Here is a 23,297-nt window from a genome sequence, read left to right as displayed (position 1 = left end):
CACTTTGAAGGGGTCCCCGTCTTTTTTCCTTTTTGAATTAAATGAATATTGTTGGAGTTGATTCTTCAGCATCACCAATAGAGGATGAACCCCTTTTGCATTTATCACATCTTCCACTGTCACTAACCCCAAATAATTTTTAATTTTTTCAGGTAGATATAATGTAATCAGCTCATTTCCATCGATTGGGGCCTCTAAGCCTATAGTTGGCCAGTATGCTCTTCGGGATTCAATCGGAATGCTATTCATTTCTCTCATCGGCGACCACTGTAAACGATCTGGATACTTTTTACCTTCAGTTTCTAGTATCGCCCTCTTCCACGGGAACTCTACATGTGGGGCCCTCCTACTCCAAGAGAATAAAAGGAGATGGCACTGTAGTTTTAAGTCAAGCCTTCCAAAGCCTCCACGTTTCTTGGGAGTGAACGAACGACTTGGCCCAACCGTTTTTGGGAGCCGAACGAAATTAATTCCTTTCTTCCTCCAAGTATGGCATTTTGTATCATCTTATGGTGTACATCTCAGGATGTGGTTTACTCTTGGAATTAACACTTGATTCCAACCTTTTATTTTCTCAACAAGGGTGAGTCTATGTTTTAAAATTTCATCAATAGATTTGCTAATAATGCTATCTATCTTCCTTAGGTTTTTTACATTATCGTTTTTGATGGAGATTGTATTCCCCAGGATTGTTACTTCTTCTACTAGATTGAAGGAACCTAGATTTTTTTTATTTATAAATTAACGAGTTATTAAGTTATACTACACGTATGCTCCGTTTTCAAAAAGACAAGGAAACAATTTCTTGTTGATCCTTCATCGTATATATGTTGCAGTTAAAGTAAGAAATCTGTTATTATGAAAAATAACTAGTATATGTGCATAGTAATTGAACAATAACATTAATGGGCAAAATCATGGGAAAAATATAGTTCACATTAACTTCCGAGACCCTTTCCAGGCACACAAATTGATACTCGGCCCATGGAATATGCAATATAACCATAGGGATGGACTTAGAGTCAATACCATTCTTCAATTAATGTATTACAATCAGGGACGCCATCCACTGTAACGCCGGTCGATATCCTGGCCCATGGGTTTTCTTGCGTGCCAACGAGACTAACAAACGGTTAGGAACCCATTGCCATTTCACGTAATGTAATGAGAGATGGCATCTACTATAACCCTGCCTTAAAATTGTGTAGTCTCTTCGGTTTTCAGTTATAAACATATTTGGACTTGCAGGTGGGTTACAACCCGTTTGTTAGTCGTGCTGAATTGATGAAGGGTGCTGACTCTAAAACATGCTGTATATCCCATGGGACGAGAAATGATTGGTATCTCTGGAAAGAGTCTTGGACCATAATAATGTGAAATTTATGATTTCAATGATTTTCCACGCTAACAATCTTTCTCAGTTATTCTGCATATTAACGGCATTGTTCAGTTATTATGCACATTACCTAGTTATTATGCCCAATAATGGTCTTGTTCAGTTATTTTGCACATGTATATGTAGCCATCTTATTATTATCAATATTAAGCATCACGTCTTGATAAGCAGCCAATTTCAGAATCTCATGTAAGTGCTTATGTGTAAGCTTTGAGCGCAGTTTATTAATGATAATTAGTGAAAAAATGGCTCACAAGGTAGGTCGCCCAAACATGGACAACATTCTTACATAAAGTGCCCTCAATGTAGGGTAGCCGGGTAGAAGGTACTTGTAAAATGTGTCCAAACCCACACAGGCAAATTTGTTCTTCAATTCTACACTGCAAAATAATGATTTAAAGTTGTATGAAAGGGGAACATGACTGTGAAAACCTTCAAATTTTGTTTCTAGTTCACTAAAAACTACGAGTGTACCGATTCATCGGAATGGGCAAGAATGGGCCTTTTAGAAGTATGGGGATAAATTATTGGAATCGACTCAATAATGCCAATTCGACCCATACCTGTACTGCCTTATTTATATACATTTTAAAGCAAAAACAAATTATTTCAAATGATCAACCAATCAAAGGAAGTAAAGATCATAGTTTAAATTTACCTAGATCTTAGACTAGGGGCTAAGTATTATCTCGTCAAGTCCAAATTAATAAAAAGTTAAAAATTAAAAGAAGTAAATCATTTTGTTATTTGTTTAGACTGTGTTCCCTAGCAGACAATATAGTAATAATAGATTTTAAAGATTTATCCCGTAGGTCGTACCAAGCCTCCAGGTGGGCCGAATGCTTGACACCCCGTTATAGGCTTATACCTAGATCCCAAATGTATTATATTTTATTTTATTATTTTCAAACCAGTCCCAATTTGTCTTCCTTAGTATTCAAAATTGTATTATGCATCATTATCCATGCTTTCTAGGTATCTTGAAGATTTGTATATGCAGGATCATCTACTTATTTATTAGATCTATCACTTGTTTTCTACTTTCTCTAGAGATTTGGAACTATATGTTTTCTTTAATTAAGCCTTAGGGAGGGAGCTGTTAGATAGAACATTCATTATTATTTTGTATATACAATTGTAAACAAATTGTTGGGCATGACTCTAAGGTCATGTACAAGCAGATTAAATATGACCACCATAAACAGTTAGAGAAACATCAACATAAATTGGCTGATTATTACATTTTTTTTTTTCGTAAAGAAAAATCAGCATATTTTGTTATATGCATTGTAACAAAAGTTTGTATAAAAAAGGAACCGTTATTTTCTCTTTTAGATTCAATTGCCATTATATTCTCAAAATTATTTTTTTATTATGTTGGTAGACATATCCGCAAATTTTGCATTTGTAGTTTAATTTTTGATTGATAAATAGGTGAGACGTAAGGTTTGGTACGCATTTGTTAGGTTTAGCAGGTACACCCCGCCGGTATAGAGAATATCTCGTTCTTTACTATCTATGAAATTAGGTGGCAAGATTTGGTTTGTATTTAATATTATTTTCTGTGGTAATATTTATTGGTATGGTTTGAGAGTCTATGTTAAGGTTGCGGCTAGTATTACCTATTTTCGATAGAGGGTGATCAACACACATATCCTCCCTACAATCATTCAAAATAATTATTGCCCACAATTTGATTTTGCTTGGTAATAAAATCATTCTTGCATTCAAAAGATAAATAATTTATTAGATAATCTTGAGTACCGTTCCTACAAAATCTGTCTAATCATATAATAATCCAATAAAATAAAGGATCATATAAAGCGATTAAAAAGTAACCCATTTTAATGGATAAAAAAGAATACATTAATGTTTATCTCCTTGGCAATCTTAACTGTACACAGGAACTTTGACAAATACCTTATTGCTTAAAACCACTCTGCCGAAATAAGTAATATATGCATTTGATGATGCTTCAATACTATGTGATTATGATTCCCAATCATGTTTAATTGTTTAAAGTGTTGATTCATTAATAATTGATTTAGTTCATTATGAAAATGCTTTAAAAGGTATTAACCGCTTGTTGCTACTGGTCAGCCAGTAATTTCATCGTATACCCTGGCTGTGATATTCCTTCTTTTTATCTATAGTTTATTTCCTGTTCCTTTTGATAAGTTTTTGTTCGTTCGTTAATAAGTGATGTCCGCTATAATATTCTGAAAAATGAATAAATATATAAACCAAAATCCGTTGTTTCCTATCATTCTTCTTTGTCAAAATAAGGGGTTTAATTTATACCATTTCTCCAGAAAAACAACAGGCACAACACCGCTATTAAAGCCGGTGTAACAAAAAATATGACTACCGCTCAATATATAAATTAGAAAGAGAGAAAAGAATAGAAGGAGTCAATCAATCAATGATTGAGATTCAATGGATAATGTGAATTGATCAATCGTTTAGATCGATTGTGTTTGGAGCTCTATGTACCTAGTCAAGTCTTGATCGACACTTTTCTATCCCAAGGTTGTCCCTAACTCTATGCTTATCAAAATGTGCTTGTCATTGGTGTAGTCTAGAAGATATTTTTATAGTTTTGCAGAATGAATTAAATATATATTTATTTTTTTGACAAAGGGTCCGTTAGTCAAATTAGTCATTTGTCAAAGTGACCGTTTGGCAAAGTGCTCTATAAACAATCAAAAAAATGCTTACATGACGCCAGAATTACCGGAACGGAATCGACGCAACCAAAATTGCGCGTGATTGTCTGTTATAGTTTCAGGACCATACACAATACTGATATTTTGATCCACTTGCCTTGCACTTTCAGCTTGTTCAAAGTAAAACTGTAAAATATGGAGGTTTTTCTCTTTGCTAATGCCCAACCTTTACACGAGCACAAACAAAACAAAGCTTTTCAGTACAAAATCTTATATTTTTAACGTCATCTAGTGTAAACCAATCGTGTTATTACTAATGAAATTTATTGGAAAAATAATGAATTTCCTTTTACTAGACCCACAATATTAAAGTTAATATTTTTTTTATATTTTCCCTATTGCTTTATAATATACCTAAAACTAAAGAATAAACCTCATATTACAACTTAATAACTTATTAAACATATTCTTTGTATAATCTTTAATTTTACAATCTCATTTAATTAAGAACTCTCCATATAAGCTAACTCATTAACTTTTCCTTCCTCCCCTTGCCTTTCTTAATATTAGCATTTATTTAGGCTCTGCTCTCTTTCAATGATAAACATGATAGTAAACTGTCATAACTTTTTTCCTTTAATAAATTATCGGACTTTGTATGTATGAATGCATTGATGTACATAATTTATGGATCCTTTTACATACAATGATACATATATTTGTACTTCTTACTAAATAAGCTCCTAATTTGTTTGTAAATAAACTTGAATGGAACTTCATCTCTAATCAATACACTGTCTCGTTCTAAAAATGAGAATGGATCCAATTTGTACATATTGCATTTGAGCAACAGTTAAATTAAAAAAAAAAAAGAATATTTTAAATATACATATACAGGGCAGGGACTTGTATACCACAATTTATTTCCCAAAATTCAGTTAGCAATTTAGAAATCTTTTACTCTTATATGTGACGCTATTTTGCCAAAGTCACAATTTTAAACCACAAGTTAATTCATCAACAATTCATAAATGGAATATGTCTATACTGAATTTTTAACAAGTCCGATCACGACTAAACTTTCTTTAGAACTGATCTAGGGTAAACTATTTACCGGACCGAATTATTTCGGTTCACACAGAATCATAAAGCTCGTCGGATCCAATGACGAGGAAGACGAGGAAGAAGACACTTTTGTAAAATAGGTTTTAATGTTTTCCGTTCAATAACCATAGTTATCTAGGAGTAGGTTAATAATATGTATGGGATTTTAAGGAAGTTAATACTAGGTAGGTGTTGCCGAAATAGTTTCAAAGTGTTTGATTTTTTTTTTTTTAAATCCTGGTTTCCGAAAAACTATGGTTATTAGAAGAAAGGAAGGGGATTTAAAAGTATTTCTAAATAGACTGACATAAGTCTTGGAAGCATTGACTATACAAAAGATGGGTGGGGATTTTAAACTAATAAAATTTTAGATAATTTGAAAATTACAATTTATTTCCAAAATTAATTCAGCAATTATCAAATCTTTTGCTCTTACATTACGGGGTCCATAGTGAAGTACATCACTCAAACCTTTAGCTTCAACCCCAACCTGGCCCTGAACCTGGCACAAGCCTTGATGAGAAACTCCTTGCCCATGTCGGCCACTGCCTTTAGAACGAAAGCCCGCAAGGAGTAAACTGTGGTATGTGCAATTTTTTGTACTCTGTCTCCAAGATACCCTACACATAGTCATCCAAGGGGTTCATTTCAGGCTAACTAAGAGGCCACATTTCCCTCCCCTTTTGCTTTAGGACGTTTGTAGTGCGTTTTTGCTGATAGAACTATCATGAGTCTTCTTTGCAGTTGTTCTCAACCCATCAGACTCCTTGATAGCTTTGACAACATCGTAAACAGTTGATTTTGTCACCTTGATAAACTCAATCATCTTTTTGGGAGTGCTCCCTTGACTGGGGGCACACAATAATTGCCACACAACGTTCGTATTCGGAGAAAATCTACAGGATGTTTTTATTCTTTCTCGTATAGTTTTATGATCTTAATCTGATTAAACCTGTAGAGCATTTTTACATGACTTCACAATGACTCGAGAGTTCCAAACCAGCTGGATATAATGTATTATTATTTATAGTTATATTATTAAAGTTAGTCAATTATTCCCCAATATGGAATTATTACTCAATAGTTGTTGAAAATGTTCAAAGCTTATTAAGAACTAATTCAAATCTAACCAAATCAACGCTTATAACACTTTATAATCGTTGCTGACAACAAAACGCAGAGTACATATATATTTTAATTAGTTAACATTGCGTTAAAGATAACTACTTAGGTGAGTACATTTCCTCCAGTTTGGTGGCGCTGTTTGTTCATCTGTGAGGTGAGTGAATAAGCTTAAAACCGGTTTACAGTAGCTCCACGGAGCCCTTGTACTCCGTGATGCATCTCCATAATAAACATAACAATTGATTATATTATAAAAATGCCTTAGGGCTCATCCCTTATGAAAAGCTTGAAAATCACTGCCGTAGATATATCAGTACTCAATCAAAGTTTGTTACACAATTTTTTTAAATTCGGTCTGGAAATAAACGCAAAGAAAAAATGCATGCAATGAAAAAATTGTTATAGTTAAGAGACAATTTGGACTTGATATTTACTGGTAAATCCCGAATGTTCTAGCTCGGCAGTTGTACGCATACTAATATACCCCTAACATATATATATGTGTGTATATTTACATATGTAAGTAAATGTGTTGGTTCCTTACCCCCAAATCCCATGACAACTGGTCCAGCAAAGCTGAGATTATTCAATTTGAAGCTGTTTGGTCCATCATCAATTCCTTTTAGATCTGACAGATACCCTAAATGAAAAAAAAGAAGTAAATACCGTGGAAAAGAAATGCTTAAGATACATAAATTTGTACATAAAATGAAGAAAGGACCGAAGTAAAATAAAAAAAATGTCTTGATAATGACATTGAGATAAATGGCATCATTATTTTTTTATAGGATGTCAATACGACATTTTTGGTATATTTATAATCAAGATGAATGATCCAATTTGGTAAAGAGATCCTAATGTAATTCAACATTTTGAATATTGAATTTTCAAGTACTTTGCATATATATATTTATGTATTCCCCATTACCTGTCAGAGTCGATCAAATAACTTTAAATTGTAATTTTATTATTATTCTAGATGAGTTCAAAGCCTTTGAGTTGCACCATTATTCAAACAAGTAAAAAAAACAAAAAAAAAAAAAAAAACGTTCATATGAAAGTAATGTTCTATATAAGCATTTTTTATTCATGTTATAACTTAATCCTTCGTTAGTGAATATCCTTTTTTACGCAGTTAGTGAACTGGGTAAAAAAAAAGAAAAAAGAAAGCCCAACTTATTTAATTATATTATGTAATGATAAGAATTACGTTATTTAATTTTTTTTTTTATGATTACTTCAATTTTTCACTCGTCGTATCAATTAAAACGCTAAAAATATCGAAAAACAATACATCCTTATTTGTAATTAATATTACAAATAAGAGATTGGTGCTTAAACAAAAAAAAAAAATGGTAAAAACATTTAATTTAAAAAAAAAAAAAAATGTCTTTAAAATATTCATTACTTAATGAGAATTTTGCAAATTAAATGTGTACCCTTCAGTTCTGATGAGTTTGTGTGGGTAAAATATTTCATTTTTGCTTCTGCCATTGTACACCACAGTTTAATGAGTTATATAAATAACTAGAAAGGCATTAGACTTACTGTGCAATCTTATCGGTGGATTTAATAACATTTTAAGGAAAAAATAAACTGACAGGTTCTTAGTCAATATGTACAATTTATGTATTTAATTCTTACATACGTCATTGTCACTCCTATATTTATAAGTAATCTAGCATAATGTGTATCTTTACAAAATCATCAAAATTTTAACAATAAAATAAAAGAATTTATCAATTAAAATAGATACCCTGGATAATATATAATCTTTAAAAGATATTTCTACATAACTTAATGACAAAAAATTGGCTCAAATTTTGAGTTTTAGTAGGTAATCTAAAACGATGATTTTAGGAGTCGATTTTTGAAGGAGTATGTACAATATTTTATAATAAATATCTGAGAAGAGACTTTTAGATAACTCCTTAAATATGGTGAAATAGAGTAATGAATATCGAAATCAAATAAGAAAAAAGGTTCATTATGTCGAATTTATAATAAATGTATTATTTCAACTGAAAATTAAACATAAATACCCCAAATCTTTTCGAAGTAGTGTTAACGGTATATTTGTATTGAAATGTTATTTTTTGCGCCTAACATGCTATTAAACCCACTGATGTGATTAAGTAGTGTAAGTAGATATAATGTAATTCCATATATATAGATATAGAACTCATTGACCCAGTCCTCACATTGAAAAAAAAGAACAGTTCATGAAATCAAAAGGAACGACTTTTAAGCAACACAGCTAATTAAATTAATCAAATCTTGATAGAAAAAATTGCTAAATATAGACACCAATAAATCCTCAATAAAGTATTATCAAGGTAATTAGATATAATCTTATGCAATGTTTCAGGAGTATACTCAAAAGAATTGGCCATAAAACGTAGATTCAAAGGAAAAAGAAGCACTGTTATTTATAAATCTCGGGCTGTGTAATATCCCAGTTCAATAAGAGACGGTGAAATAAAATATATAAGTAGATAAACAAATATTTAATAGAACCTCCAATAAGTATACAGTAGGTCAACGCATAATGTGATTTCAAATACTGCAGGTTTTGTAAATATAATGTGGTATTTGGAATTATTCTGACTCTCCCTAGAATGTTATTCCCCTTAGGTTAATAAATTATAAAACTATATATTCAGGTAAACAAGAATTTCTGTAATTACTGATGAGTTCGTTCATATTATGCTAAATATTCATTATTCAAATAATATAAGTGTATAATTTTTCATTGGTGGAGTGTCCTCTAAGTATTTGACTTAGTACAGCTGGACTTAATAATTTTGGTTGTTATACAAACTTGCAGTTAAAAGGGTTGATGAATTGAACTGATTAGGTTCCGATGATTTAAATTTTAAAGAGTTGTAATAACCGGGTTAAGCAAAAGCATAACTTTTCAGCCCATGTGTTATATAATAGATCACATGACCAGAATAGTGTTAAACACAGTGAGGATGTTCCTAGAAGACACCTTTGAGCTGTAAGATATTTCGTTTGCATCTCTTTATAATCACGAGGTAATAACATGATAAGTAATTCACACATAAATGGGTTTTATATTTGGTTTAATCACTCAATTATGTGCCTCATTACTATCCTCATTATCCAATTCTAATTATAACCTACATTTTGTATCTATTTTTCCCCGTAACAATAAAAACTAAATTCAAAATACATACACATAAATATAAGCTACAAATCAGATTCTGCTTGTTAGTATTGCAAACTATGATTGTATGTATTTAGGTAATTTTAAAAAATAAAGTTTCTTATTTATAAATGACGTGTCCAAAATAAATTTGACAGAACGATTGACTACTTTAAAATACTCATAATATAAAAAAGATAATTTATCAATATTTTTCATTTGCAAATTCCATTTAGGAGTATTTTTATGGTTTTATTAAAAGTCACACTGGGAGGATTACGGATAAAAAGGTTATATTAATACAATTAAGAATAAGCTCAATTTAAGTATATTTTTCTCTATTCCTTGATATCAACAATAGACTACGCGGACCTTGGAGAGGGGAGGGGTTGTAAAATGTAGTGGTTCCTGGCCCAAGCTCCTAGAAACTCTTGTGCTCCAAGGTTTATCGTCAAGGGATCCATGCAAGAGATTACATCTCATCTAATTATTAAATGCGAGTGTCTGTGTTCGAAAAATTATAGGTAAACCTTCTACATTTAAAAAAGCATTAGTGCAGGTAAAATATCCTAATTATATTTAAATTCATATATATTTATTTTGTTATGTGTTTTTGAAACACTTTATACCAAAGATAGGCTAGATTGCTGACTTAAGAGGGATAAGCTATCACCACGACGACGAGATTAAATAATGAACAACGCGGAAGAAAGAACAAACCCAAAATCGTTTTTCCTTTTTTAATATTTAAACTCAGTTTTTTCATTACAAGAATGCCAACTCTACTACTTACTATTTCCAACCCTATATAAGGTTATAAGGTTCTATTCATACTTCAAAGGAGAACTTCACACCACGACCACTGATTAAATAATGAAAAAAAAGAAGAAGAAAGGGCACACGACAAACCGTTTTTCCTTTCCTAATTTTTGAATGTAGTTTTTTCATTACAAACTACTCAAATCTAATTATATTGAATATCTGAATGTGTGGTTAGCTTTAAAGGCCTACAGCCACACCGTCAAGGACATTGACAAGGCAATTGTGCGTATGGAGGAGCATGTGGAGAAGGGTTCAAGTCTAGGTATAGCCGACCATCCTATTTCCTAATTTGGATTTTTAAACGTATTAGGAAAAAATACCCCTAGGTTCTTAGCTTCATTGGAGTCAGGACAAAATGTATTATCATCTAATCGTCAATTGATTTCTATGAAAACAATTTTATTTGTTGGAAAGGAATATGTGATTATAAAGATTGGTTCTTCATTGAATCTCATAGTCAATATATTTGGTCATTCCATAGAAAATGTAGACCTTTTCTATTGTTTTTCATCCGATTTCATTTTGGTTAATAAATAAATTCAAATAATAATCATTTATGAAAATGAAAACGTAAATTTGTTTAAAACCAAGATATTTGCATAACCTTATAATCATTAAACCTCTACAAACAGATATGAACAAATTAAACTATCTCCCAAACCCAAAGACCTACCAATCTATTAGTCTTTTTTTGAAGCAAGATATTGATTCGATCTTGTTCTGATATTTAAAAAAAATTAAAATGTGTGATATTTAAAGTAAAATAATATGGTCAGGGAAACCCATACTTTTTTATAAGAGAATAAAAAAATTGTTAACTCTATACTATATATATATTAATAGCTATCAATCAATGTATTATCGGATGAGTGGTTTACAGACTACAATCTAAAACGAAGAAATCTTCCAGACGATTTTTAAGAAAAATTATCATTAAAAGGAACTCTCAGTTATAAAACTGAGAGCATTTTTGCGTTTTCCAATGATACTTATTTTACATATCAAATTTTATTCAAATCGTAGGAAGAAAGAAAAAAAAGTGTAAATTTTCGGTTAAATATTCAAATCACAGTTGGATAAATAACGAGGATTTTGAGACAAATAGATGAAAATCATGGGTAATTATTCAAAAAATTAAGTTCAAAGTTAAAAAAGAAAGAAAAGGACTCACACATTAATCATTGTCCTAATATTTATTCGCAGTAAAACCGGTTCATGTGGAAAAAATGAATTCATATTACGTTTTTTTTTTTTTGTAAAATGCCTATTTTAAAAAGAGATAATTATTCATTTCCTCTCAAGAGAGCAGAGAAATAAAAAGAAGTATGGAACCATGAAAGCTACAATATCTAGTTGGGGATAATTAGGATAATAAAATATATTTAAAAAAACTTGAATCGGTTTATTTGACGTATAATTAATGGACTTTAATTTTTCTCAAACAAATGTTTTGAAGCTGCTAATGAATGTCTCTTACGTAGGGATATGCTAACTCTTAATTTAAATAACAGACATTTAGATAGTCTTAAATTACATATGTGAAATGACATGAATCCTGATATTTATTTATGTACTCTGTACATTCATTGAAAATTGATTTCTATACCAAGAATTTTCCTTCAACATACATATATTGTTATCACAAGTAATGAAATTATCCCCAGTGGTCCATTAAAATATGAACACTTTGAATTTTAAACTTCAACAAAATAAAATGGAGAAATTTATAATAAACCTTGATAAAACTACATTAAATGGATTGTTGATTAAAAATACTAAACAACTACATTGAATAGTACTTGATGCCAATACTAAACACTGATACTTGAATTAAATCAAAGTAAGATGAACTAAATAATCCCTAAAAATGGCTAAATTCGTTTTTTGATCGATTAGAGACGACAACAGTAAGATAATTAGAGGAAAATATATTTTACCTATTTAGAATGTAATTGTTGATTTTAATCCACAATATAGAAATCACAGTGTATAACGATGTCACAACATATTTTAAATACATTTCAGGTTAAGATATTTAATCTAACTAGACAGTAAGGTTTAATTCCTTTCATTTGTTTGGTCGTATTTTGACGTGGCCCAATAATTCACTATTTTCCTCAATGTTAATGACAAAAGGGTTTTTCATTATTATAAAACTTGGTAGTTTAGCTCCCAAAAATGACTGACATCAACTATGCTGGCGTCACGCACGTAAAACACTCGATACATTTATACGTTATACGTTATTCAGGGAGTACTTTAGTACTGAGTGTGTCTCATATTTTACTCGCCTTGATATTCAAGAAATTGTGCTACAATTTCTTGAATATTATTTTAAAAATTATACTTATAATTATTTTTTTGTTAATAACTGTTTGACTTGATGAGTTTAAAACATATAGGGTATGTTTTGAAACAATAATCATCAGAATCGCTGTTATATAAAACTAGTAAGAAACATTACCAGTGATGTACATAAATCTTGCGAATTTTTTAGCTGGCCCGTTTTTTTTTGGAATTGGTAGTCTCAAGAATGAATTTTCTTTTCCTTAGTATTTGTCACTCTTAATTAATTTTTGAGTAATGAACATCCTTTCCTTAATAGATTCAATTATATTCAATACCTGATTGAACATGTGTGTGAGCTCATATTAGACGGAACGTAACTCGGTGGATTTGATGCGGAGTTATAATTCTTAGTCCTTGTACTCAGAGTAGGATTGAGGATGGACATCGGAGTAATTCTTGTCAATGTCCTTTTTTACTTCCTTCTACTCCTCCGCCCTTTTCACAGAGGAAATGAATGTATTTATTTGAATCTTTTACTGAGTCCTCATATCTCTAAATAGATTAACACCAGGGCCGAGATTAGTCCTATGCTCTGAACTAGGCCAGTGGATATAATGTATGATGCAACAGTCACTTTTTTTAGTATGTCACAAGGGAATTTATAAATGTGGTCGTACAACGAGCTATGTCCAGCTTATCTATCCATGATGATAGTCTGTAACAACTCAGGAAATAAAAAACAGTTGGTATGATTGACTTATTTGCCTTGACTAACTTTTTAGGGTTTTATAATTTCAGTTTCTTTTTTTAGGAAAGGTTGCATAATTGTAATATTTTTCCTGGACTATTGCTATTTTAAATGTAGTCATATCTCCTCTTTATAGTAGTAGTTCTTCCTAAAATTATAGAAAAGACAGTTGATATTAACAAGGTCTTAAATCCGGGGATTACATATTTCTCTCTCCTGCCTTCTCCTCTGCTTATTTTTAATTTAAAAAGATATCAACTCTAGTAACACAATACGGTAACAACCCTCTTTCTCCCCATTTCTGATTTATACAACACATTAACCTATGTGGCTATGACGTTTTTGTAGGTCAATGTTCACACTTTTGAAACACAACTGACTTCGATGGACTCGGTTGATGAACAAATTTTAAATGAGACCAATCCAGACGGATTTTTTTGTCAGACTGATCTAGGATTTTCGGACCAAAACCCAAGACTATTTTCTACATGCATATTTGCAGAGTTTCAAAAATTGGCAAAGAAGATGTTTTATTTTTCTTCTTCTTTATTACCGTTATTTATAAAACGTGAAGAATCTCTCATAATAAAGATATTTTCCCCCTCCTCCTCTTCTTTTATTTTCTCAATCCCTCTTTTATTTTAAGGACTCTTTCATAGGCATACACACACGAATCTTTTAATATCAAATTATATATGTATAATATATATACCTATAGAAGCACAAACTTTTTTTTATTATTTAAATGATAATTAAATAAACAACCCAATTTTATATGTAAAAACCCTTATTTCTAATTATAAAAATAGATAAAAAAATAGTCTTTCCATTTTGAAAGACAATAGATGAGTTTTCATATAGATTTTTAAACAATATTATCAATTTTTTAATTAATTATAGCAACAACTATTACCCTCAACATGGTGTCGTATTTACATGTTCCCAAAAGTGATTAATCTAGTACGAGTAACTCCATACTATGAAAAAACTTTTCAAAATATATATCCTATGTAGAGTTTTTTTCTCCTAACTAAATAGAGAAGGACCCATTCCTATGGCAGGCTACACACTCCTCTGAATAGTTAAAGATTATTTGTGATAAGAGTATCAGAATTAACATAAGTTCTGATCTTTTATTGGTTGAGAAAATAGCAGGATAGCGTGGAAACTTGCTGAAACAGAGAAAAGTCTTTTTTATGGATAACATTATTCAAGTTATAAAAATGTTTTGAAGAATCTCGTGAACAAAAAGAAAGTAGTACATTTTCTGTGAATCACAATTTATACTTAATAAAAAGTAAAAATAAAACTTGTAATATAACAATTATTATTCATGTTCTCTAGAATCTTAGTCTTTCTTCAAACTAGGATAAGCTCTAAGTTCTTCATTTTAACTCTGCTTGACTTATCTTCTTGAGAACAGTAATCTGAATTACATATTTTTGTAGAGAAAATTTGATTTGTAAGTCTCAAATTATGTACACATATTCCTTTACTACTTTAGTACATAATGTAATAAAATAATAAATTGTTTTAACAAAATAAAGTATGTTTTAAGCTTTTAGGCACGCCATTTTTAATTAAATCCCTTGAATAAAGTTACAAATATTAATGTAAAAAACTACATTAAATCAAAGAAGAATAAAATGCAATATTCTCATGATGAGCATCTTTCAAACTTTTCGTGTCAAGGCACCCTTGAAAAATCCATAAAATTTCAAGGTCCTTCTGGGTCAAATATGATTAAAAATGCATAGCCTAAATGCAAATGTCCTATTTACTTAGACACAATATACTAGTAAAGCTCTAAATAAAAATAACTATAAAGCTTTAAAAACATAGGCTTACAAAGTACTTTAGAAACTTGACTGACCGTTCAAGCAAGATAACAAAACAAGAATCCAACAATAAGACAAGGAAAACTCAAATTCAATGCATAAGGTAGGCCGTGGCTCAATTTTATGCTTAATCATACCAGCTTTTGTAGGGTTTTCCTTTTTAGAAAAAGATCCATGATGGTATTGCATATTCCTTGCTCTTTGTGAAATCAAATGTATTTAGGCGGTTAAATGATAGAACAATATGATGCACACTACAGTCACACCGACTCCGGTGGGCTATTACCAGGACGACTTTTGACAATGGGTACTTGAGACAAATTTATACAGTTAATTTATATATCTAAAACAAATTTAAAATCCTTTTATATGTCAAAATAATTTATTCAAATATATGTAGATGTTTATTTTAATTATATGTCAAAATGCGTAATTTTAGGTTGCACCTAGTTAACCGTGGTACCCACTTGAGAAACGCTAATCTGGATCATCAAGAGTGTCGTTATCAAAAATAAATAGTAGTTTAGATATGTAATGCACAAACAAATTTGAATACTGAGATGTTTAAACGGTACTAGGAAAAATTGCCCGAACATTGAGCATTGAATCAACGAAGTTTTATCGAAAGGAGAGGTTTTTGAAAGTATATTTGTTTCTTTAACTTTAATCATTAATAGAGTTAATTTTTAATTAATAATTATTGAATATCTATCCTTAACAAAAATAATGTTATCTTTATTTTCATCCCCAACTTCATAAAGGAAGCAATTTTTAGCATAATATTTTTTTTGGATTCTTAATTACATGGGTCATATAAATAAAACTAATCTGAAAATACCTGTGCCTCAATTTTTTTTTTCTAAAGCCATTGTTGGACAAAATTTTATGTGTTGAGCCTCGGGCAATTCTCTTAATACCATTTAAACACCTCATTGCCACTAATGGGTTTAGTTACGTAGCCAAAGTGGTTTGAAACAGGCCACTCTACAGTAAACAAACTTGTGTGTTTTTTTACATGTCAGGGGTGTTCACGGCGGATGGGGAGCTGTGGAGGAGCGGTAATAGCCTCCAAAATTAGTAAACTTGTGACTTAATAAAAAAACATGGGTTTGTAATATAAATTTTTTCGAAAAAATGAAAGGAAACTATTTTTAATGATTAATTTGGTCAAATTCATACCTGGCACAAAATTTTATCTTAGATACATTTGGTTCAGAGTCCATGTCTGTTACAAATATGAGATAATAATACATGGATTTGATGCCCTCTTCAATGCCTCAAATTGGCTTTCTCCCTTTCCGTTTTAGCAACGCCATCTTTTATAAGGTTCTTTTAAAAAAATAATTAAAAAATAATTCTAAAAGGAGTGTATTTATAAATATAATATATATCTTTAAGCTTTTCAGTATTATATTTATGTATGCCCTATATATATATATATATAAATGACATGTACACATTAGCAGTACTACATATTATCATAGAAACCTTATAAAATATTCACATCTAATGATATATTTCATTAAGGACCACAAATCCATCCTTTTTCCGCATATATATGAATTATTATTATTAGAAAAAAAGAAAAATTAGAATGATTAGGTTAGCGCGTTCCATTTATATATGAACATTACAAATGTGAATATATGCATTTATCCAACCATAGTACACGTTTGCGAGTTTTACAACAACTTATTTTTTATTTTTTCTGAAATAAATACTACCAAGATATGTAATCACTAGAAAAGTTGGGCTAAAATTGAATTTGCTCATTTTCATACATTAACACCCTCCTCCTGGTTGTAGGGGGATGGAGGTGGTTAAAGAAAAAAAAATTAGGAAAATTGGATGATCTGCGTAGAGTGCCGATTATTTTATTACATTTTCAGTAAGGAAGGATTAAAATTTTCTTATGATATTCTCTCTTTTTGCTCGATAGGGTAGCTTGAGAAAAAAAACTTTATAAACATTTTGTTTAGGGTGGAACGATGTCTATCATCATTAATCTTTGTAAAATAAGGATGAATGCTCTATTTTAATCTTTGTGGACGAAATAAATAACTTTTATTTCCTTTCAAACTTTGAACGAGATTTGCTAACTAAAGAGAACATAATAGAGCAATGAACTTTTGCACAAGCTATTTTCGTACTATATGTATAACAACTTTTCTGAACTAACACTAATCAAAATTCGAAAAAAAAGTTGAAAAAACAAACCGGTTTACTTTATCAATAGTAGCGGGATGAGTGTGGTTTCATTCTAGAGGAATTTTTTTAGAGGTTTCTTGGAAATACAAGGGAGTCGCTATGATGATTTTATCAAATTAAACTAATTGCGATTTATAAAAATTAGTTAATTACTTCAACGCCTAATATACAAAAACAAGTTTTTTAATTCAATTTTATAATTTACAAAATATCTGAACGCAAATAACTTCAAGTATAAAGATGATTGAGAGCTAAAACTGATGCCATCAGGTTTAGCGTCTCCCAAGATTCTTAAATTGGTGGGGGTTAATTTCGGAAGAACCAACATTTTTTTCAATATTGCCAATATCTAATTACTTGAACAACTTATCATCCACAACTATTAATAAAATAGATTAACAATATAATTTTGTATCTTTACTTTTAATATAACTATTCCCTGAAAACCTCTTAATGAAAAATTATATTAAGAGAAACTAAAAAGAATAAAAAAATCAAGGGGTATTAAAATACTAACGTTCGATGTATTAAGTCAATGGACAATGCGGTACGTTACCTAGCTGATAATGTTTTTAAAACTAGCCAAAACATAACTTTAAATGTGAAATATTATTATTAAACAAAAATAAAACTTTTTGATTTATATTTCTTGTTTGATTACTTTTTAGAAAAAAACTCATATTATAAAATAATTAAATACGGAGTTTCCCGTAGGTGTTAATCCCCAATAAATCTAGGTAGAAACCCTACCATACTCTAGTATCTATCTATGTAGTACATACAAAATTTAAACTACCTTTGTTATTGAAGTAAGAAGAAAAAAGCGTAGGTGCATAAACAAATTAAATCATTTAAATTAAAGCCGTCAAAAACAATTTTTTCTTGTGAAATTTAAACCTTTTTTCCTTTCTTTAGAAAATATACATAAGGTTTTGTCAATGGTTCTTTCTTATATTTTATTTATATATACATTTTTGGAGGGTTGTTGCTGAAGGGTTTCATTTCTATTTGGGGGAATAGAGTTTTTATTTTATATGCTAATTATTTTGCACATGAAAGATGCCGTATTTATTTGATATATTTGTATATACACCTACAAACATCTGGTTATGAAGTGAACTTATTTGAAACAAATGCAACTTATTTCAAGATAACATTTTGCATCAAAGAACTGACAAATATGTATACAAAATATGAAATGCACGCCGTTACTTCCCTAACACACTAATATAGTTATATACAGAGTATTTTGTTGTGAACTGTAAGTATTTCTGATCCCCCCCCCCTAAAACTAACTGTAAACAATTAAAAGGAGTTATTGAATAATTACTCCCCAGTTCGGTTGAATTGGGTAGCTGTCAACTAATTTTGGGCCTTTCATTCCTATTCGTTTCACCTAATTAATCTTCTAAACGTTGATTTGTTGAATTAAAATTAAGTTTTTTAAGCTCTAAACTATTTCCAACAATGCCTGAATAATATTGCCATAGTTGAAAAGAATAAGTAAATATCATCTGATTTCGATCCTTTTTTTCTATAGGTATTTATTTTAGAAGGAAGGGTTATGTGATGCAATACAGTTATGAACATGATAGATTCTATTAAGCCAGTAGATCAGTGTTTCTTAAATATTTTTATATCAGGGCCCTTTTCACTTATGTATAAAATATCAAGGCACCCCCAAGTAAAATATGACTTAAAACCACAACGAAAAAGAATATACGGATATTATATTTATTTAGACAGGACAGTAATTAACAGAGCTTAATATGAACTCTAAATTATGATAATACATTTATTTATATAGCATCTGTAAACACACAGATTCATGGGGAAATACATACATAGTGTTTACAAACACATTCCAGACGTAGACATATACAGCCAGACCAGTTCACCAAAGAAACGTCAGAGTTGAAGTTTTGACGTGGAGAAGATGTTCTCCTAATAGCAATTTAATTCAAAATTAATTGTCAGCATACCTAAATTTTTATTGACAAAATTAATATAGTCAGAGATATCCCAGTATGCCTCTGTATATATTTTGAGATTGACTAGGACTTGGACCTGTTCACCCTTTTATTCTTCTTCTTTTTGACAAATTTCGAGTATTGGTATCCTACTTTTTGAATAATAATTTCAGGATTAAGAAGAATTGGTTAACTTCCAACTGATTTTGAGCCATTTATTTCTATTTCTTTGAAAAAAAGTTTGCAAGATACAATAAAGGTGTCGATGTGAGTAATGTATAGAGATAGAATTTGTAAGCAATCCCTCACTAGCTCAAAAATGGGTAATTTGGACCCTTTTATGGGAAATCCCTAATTTTCCTCTTTTTTTGTTTGAAAGTTGTTCATTCTTCTAGTATGGTATGAAATAAATAGAGAAAATTTGGATTCTAGTTAGATTATATAACAGGTGTAATTATTCTTTGATGACAATTTTGGAGGGAAAATCCACATTCAAAGCCCATTCTTCATTAGAAGGGAAAACATTAGAAAATAAACCCAAAAAACACAACTTTCTCTTTTTGGAGTGAAAACTATCTATATGATGTAAACAATTTTATGATTACATGATGGGATATAAAGGAGCCATATTCTGACAACAGCTACAGAGAGGAAGGAAAAAAATTGGCGCAAAAGTACTGTTAAATAGTCCCTTTTGAATACTGCAACAAAGGAGAAATACTTTTCCGCAAAAAATGCCTAATTTTGATTGGATATTGTGCAATTTAACTTGGACTGTTATGGGTCATGTTTAAAGGTTACCATGTACTAGACAACTTATTTCGAAGAGACAAAGAAAATTGTATGTGAATTGAATTAAAAAGATGTCCTTGCCATTGAAAATTACCAGAAGGGTCTAGAAGGTCTAGCCCTTGGAAACCTTTCATCAAACTTAATTTGTCAATTTTACTCGAAACTATTACAAATCTTAAAACAGCAGGAATTCTCATTTATGATTCTCTAAATACCTATACTTTCTGAAGCTGAAAAAAAAAAAGATTAAAACAACTTCCGAAAAAAGGGAAATACTTCAGAGCAAAATTATTATTCTTAAAAAATTGCTCAAAAATCCTAAGTCTAGTAATGTAGTTTCACAATTAAAAATTGATAAGAGTTACTATAATCCCCTAGTTTTGTTTTTCAAATTATATAGCTCTTCTAAGAAATGTGGTGGTGTCCCTGCATATAAATAAACTCTACATCAGAGTAAAAGTAAAGGTGTTACTTACTCTATATACATATGTAACTTTTAGTAATGATCATTAACTTTTATTGTTCTCAATGCACAAATGTAAACTTCTATTTCTACATACACACTTTTATTACTCTATACATTGTGTTAGATTCACTTAGCGTCAAGGTAATTTAATGAGACGAGAAAAAGATAAATATACAATGCACATATATATAAGAACCAACAGGAGGGATGCATCCCTTCTTATTTAATATACAGGGTGCATAACCATTATTTGCCGCGAAAACTATTTTATTTAAATGCAATTTTCTCACTTGAAAAGCTTGATGGATTTTGTTTATTTTATTGAATAAAATCACCTCCAGCCTCAATTAAAGTCTTTATAAGAGGACAAAAACGCATGCAAGCTTTTCCTATTTGATCCCTGGGAAAATCCTGGAATTAACGGTTTACATATCCTCCCCAGGATGTTCCCCCTCAACTATACCATTTAGGGCATAGTCGCGAAAAGAGCCTGTGCTACCCCTCACCGAAATTTGGATGACCTCAAGGTTTCCATTGATCAGCAGTTGGAGGCCATGTCCGAGGACTTCATCAAGAAATGCTTCAGCTGCTACTTAGGTTGGAGGCCATGGTAGCAGCCAAAGGAAATAATTTTGAAAAATAGACAAATATATCAATTCAGAAGTTTGTCATAAACCCTCAATGTTGTAATTCGATTCATTCTTGCAAAAATTTACCTATTTGTTCGTTATCAAAAAGTGTAGGTTTTTACTGCGCATACGTTACATATGTAAATTCAAGTTACAAATGAATTTGGGGCTTACCTAAAATAGCCATCGTGATTCCAGCAATAATTAAAATCACTCCAACTGTAATGGCTCGACAAGCATGCCATAAACAAGTAGAAGTCACTTGGCTATAGCTCTGGAAAGATTTGAATATACGAATCTCTGTGGTTTCTGCTTCACTGAAGGAATATCGTAGGATTTTTTGACGATAACATGGAACACATTGAGCCAGGATATATACAATGATTCGTGTCAGTCTTTTTGAAGAAAATGGCGTGCTCTGAAATGAATAAATAAATATGTTATCAGGGAAAATAAACAATTTAGATTTGTGAGGAAAGTCATGTTGAAATGTGTTTAAAGATGGCGTTCAAATTGAAATTAGGAGTTTATCAAATTTAATTGTTACATTGTTTAATTATCTATATTAATAATTCAAAGTTTAGCGTGTGGATGGAAAACAGTCACAGGGTGTTGAGTATATAGTGCTCCCTGATGTATATCAATTCAGTATACAGAAGAAAAAATATAGTGTTTAGCGTGCATCCTTTTTTTACATTTTCAGAAAGGAAACATCAATTTTTTTTATTTTATTCTCTCTATTTGCCTCATAGGGTAACTTTAGAAAGAAAAAAATTATAATATTTTTTATAGGTTAGAGTAATGTATATCATAATTAATTAATGTAAAATAAGGATTAATGCTCTATTTTAATCTTTGTGGACGAAATAAAGAACTTTTGTCCCCTTTCAAACTTTAAATGAGATGCACTACCTAAAGATGGCATAATGGCATGGAATGAAATTTTGGCCAAGTTACTTTTGTACTATATCACAACTTTTTTAAACTAACACTAATCAAAATTCGAAAAAAGTTGAAAAACAAACCTTTTTATCGTACATGTTGTTCTTGATCAAGTTGCTTTAAATCTTTGTATAAAAAAAGGTACGATTTGCATACGCACACTGTATATGTCCCTCGTGAAAAGTCTCTCTGATAATTATATTATAATAAATATTGTCAATCCTTTTTTCTCTACACATTTAATATATTTATTTGAAAAAAAAAAAAGGAAAATGTTTTCCTTGAATAGTCGTATTTGACTTATAAGTACGAAAAACAGATTTTTATAAAAAATGAATACATTATGTTGCGATTTTTTTAATATTTTTTTATACTTAAAAGATTGAATATATTATGTATATAATAGTATTAATAAAATCCAATGGTTTATATAAAATTTTGTTTCTCCTTTTTTGAAAGGCAATATGTTACATTGGTTCTTGTATATTTTATACTTTTCTTTTCATAAAAGAAATAAAAGCAATATTTTTAGGAGAGATGAGTACCTTGTATTTACATAAATATTTTCAATATACATTGAGGCCGTGACAAAATAACTTATTTTTTTCAAAAGGCGGTAAAACAAGTTTTAAAAATCAGAAAACTTTTTTTTATGCTTCATTTTAATATTACACATTTAAAGTTAAAATTTTGAAAATCATATCCAAATTCTTTCATTTTTTTGTTTCTCTTGAAATAAATTTTCTTTGGGAGATTTTAGAAGGATAGCTATTTTTCCACAAAATGATGCCTAATTTAAAGAATAACCTATCTTATTCCATAGATATGGATGATTAGCTGATATTATAATGAGTAAATGACGATTTTGCAAAGATCTTACGAATGCAGGTTTTTCCGTAATACATCCAGTTCCAATTACCCCGTTTGAACAAACCGTTATCATTTAGAATTCGTGTATAACATCAAATCTGATGGTTTCCATTAAAACCATCTATAATCTTTTTTTGAGGGATTATTTCCGTTTCAATAATTAGGCGAATTTCAAATTATAAGAAAATGAGTTTAATTAAATCATTTTTTGAATATCAGAAATGGAAGTAATTGACTGATTTTTATAAATTGAACCAATAAAA

General features: G+C 30.2%; 1 protein-coding gene across 1 annotated transcript in view; it reads right to left on the bottom strand.

Annotated features, from left to right (window-relative positions):
- LOC121118537 (uncharacterized) overlaps window positions 1–21,640 on the bottom strand; it is a gene marked incomplete at its 5' end in the record, with an annotated part of 37,835 nt that extends 16,195 nt beyond the window's left edge. Inside the window, 2 exon segments of the mRNA XM_040713120.2 lie at window positions 6,836–6,931; window positions 21,397–21,640. Of these exon segments, the coding sequence (XP_040569054.2) occupies window positions 6,836–6,931; window positions 21,397–21,640 (340 nt within the window).
- Window positions 21,641–23,297: the final 1,657 nt, after the last annotated feature.

The sequence above is a fragment of the Lepeophtheirus salmonis genome, chromosome 5 (genome assembly GCF_016086655.4).
Source record: "Lepeophtheirus salmonis chromosome 5, UVic_Lsal_1.4, whole genome shotgun sequence".
NCBI classification, from domain to species: Eukaryota; Metazoa; Arthropoda; class Copepoda; order Siphonostomatoida; family Caligidae; genus Lepeophtheirus; species Lepeophtheirus salmonis.
Note: the sequence above shows the minus strand (reverse complement) of the source record. Positions and strands in the feature narration are given on the sequence as shown.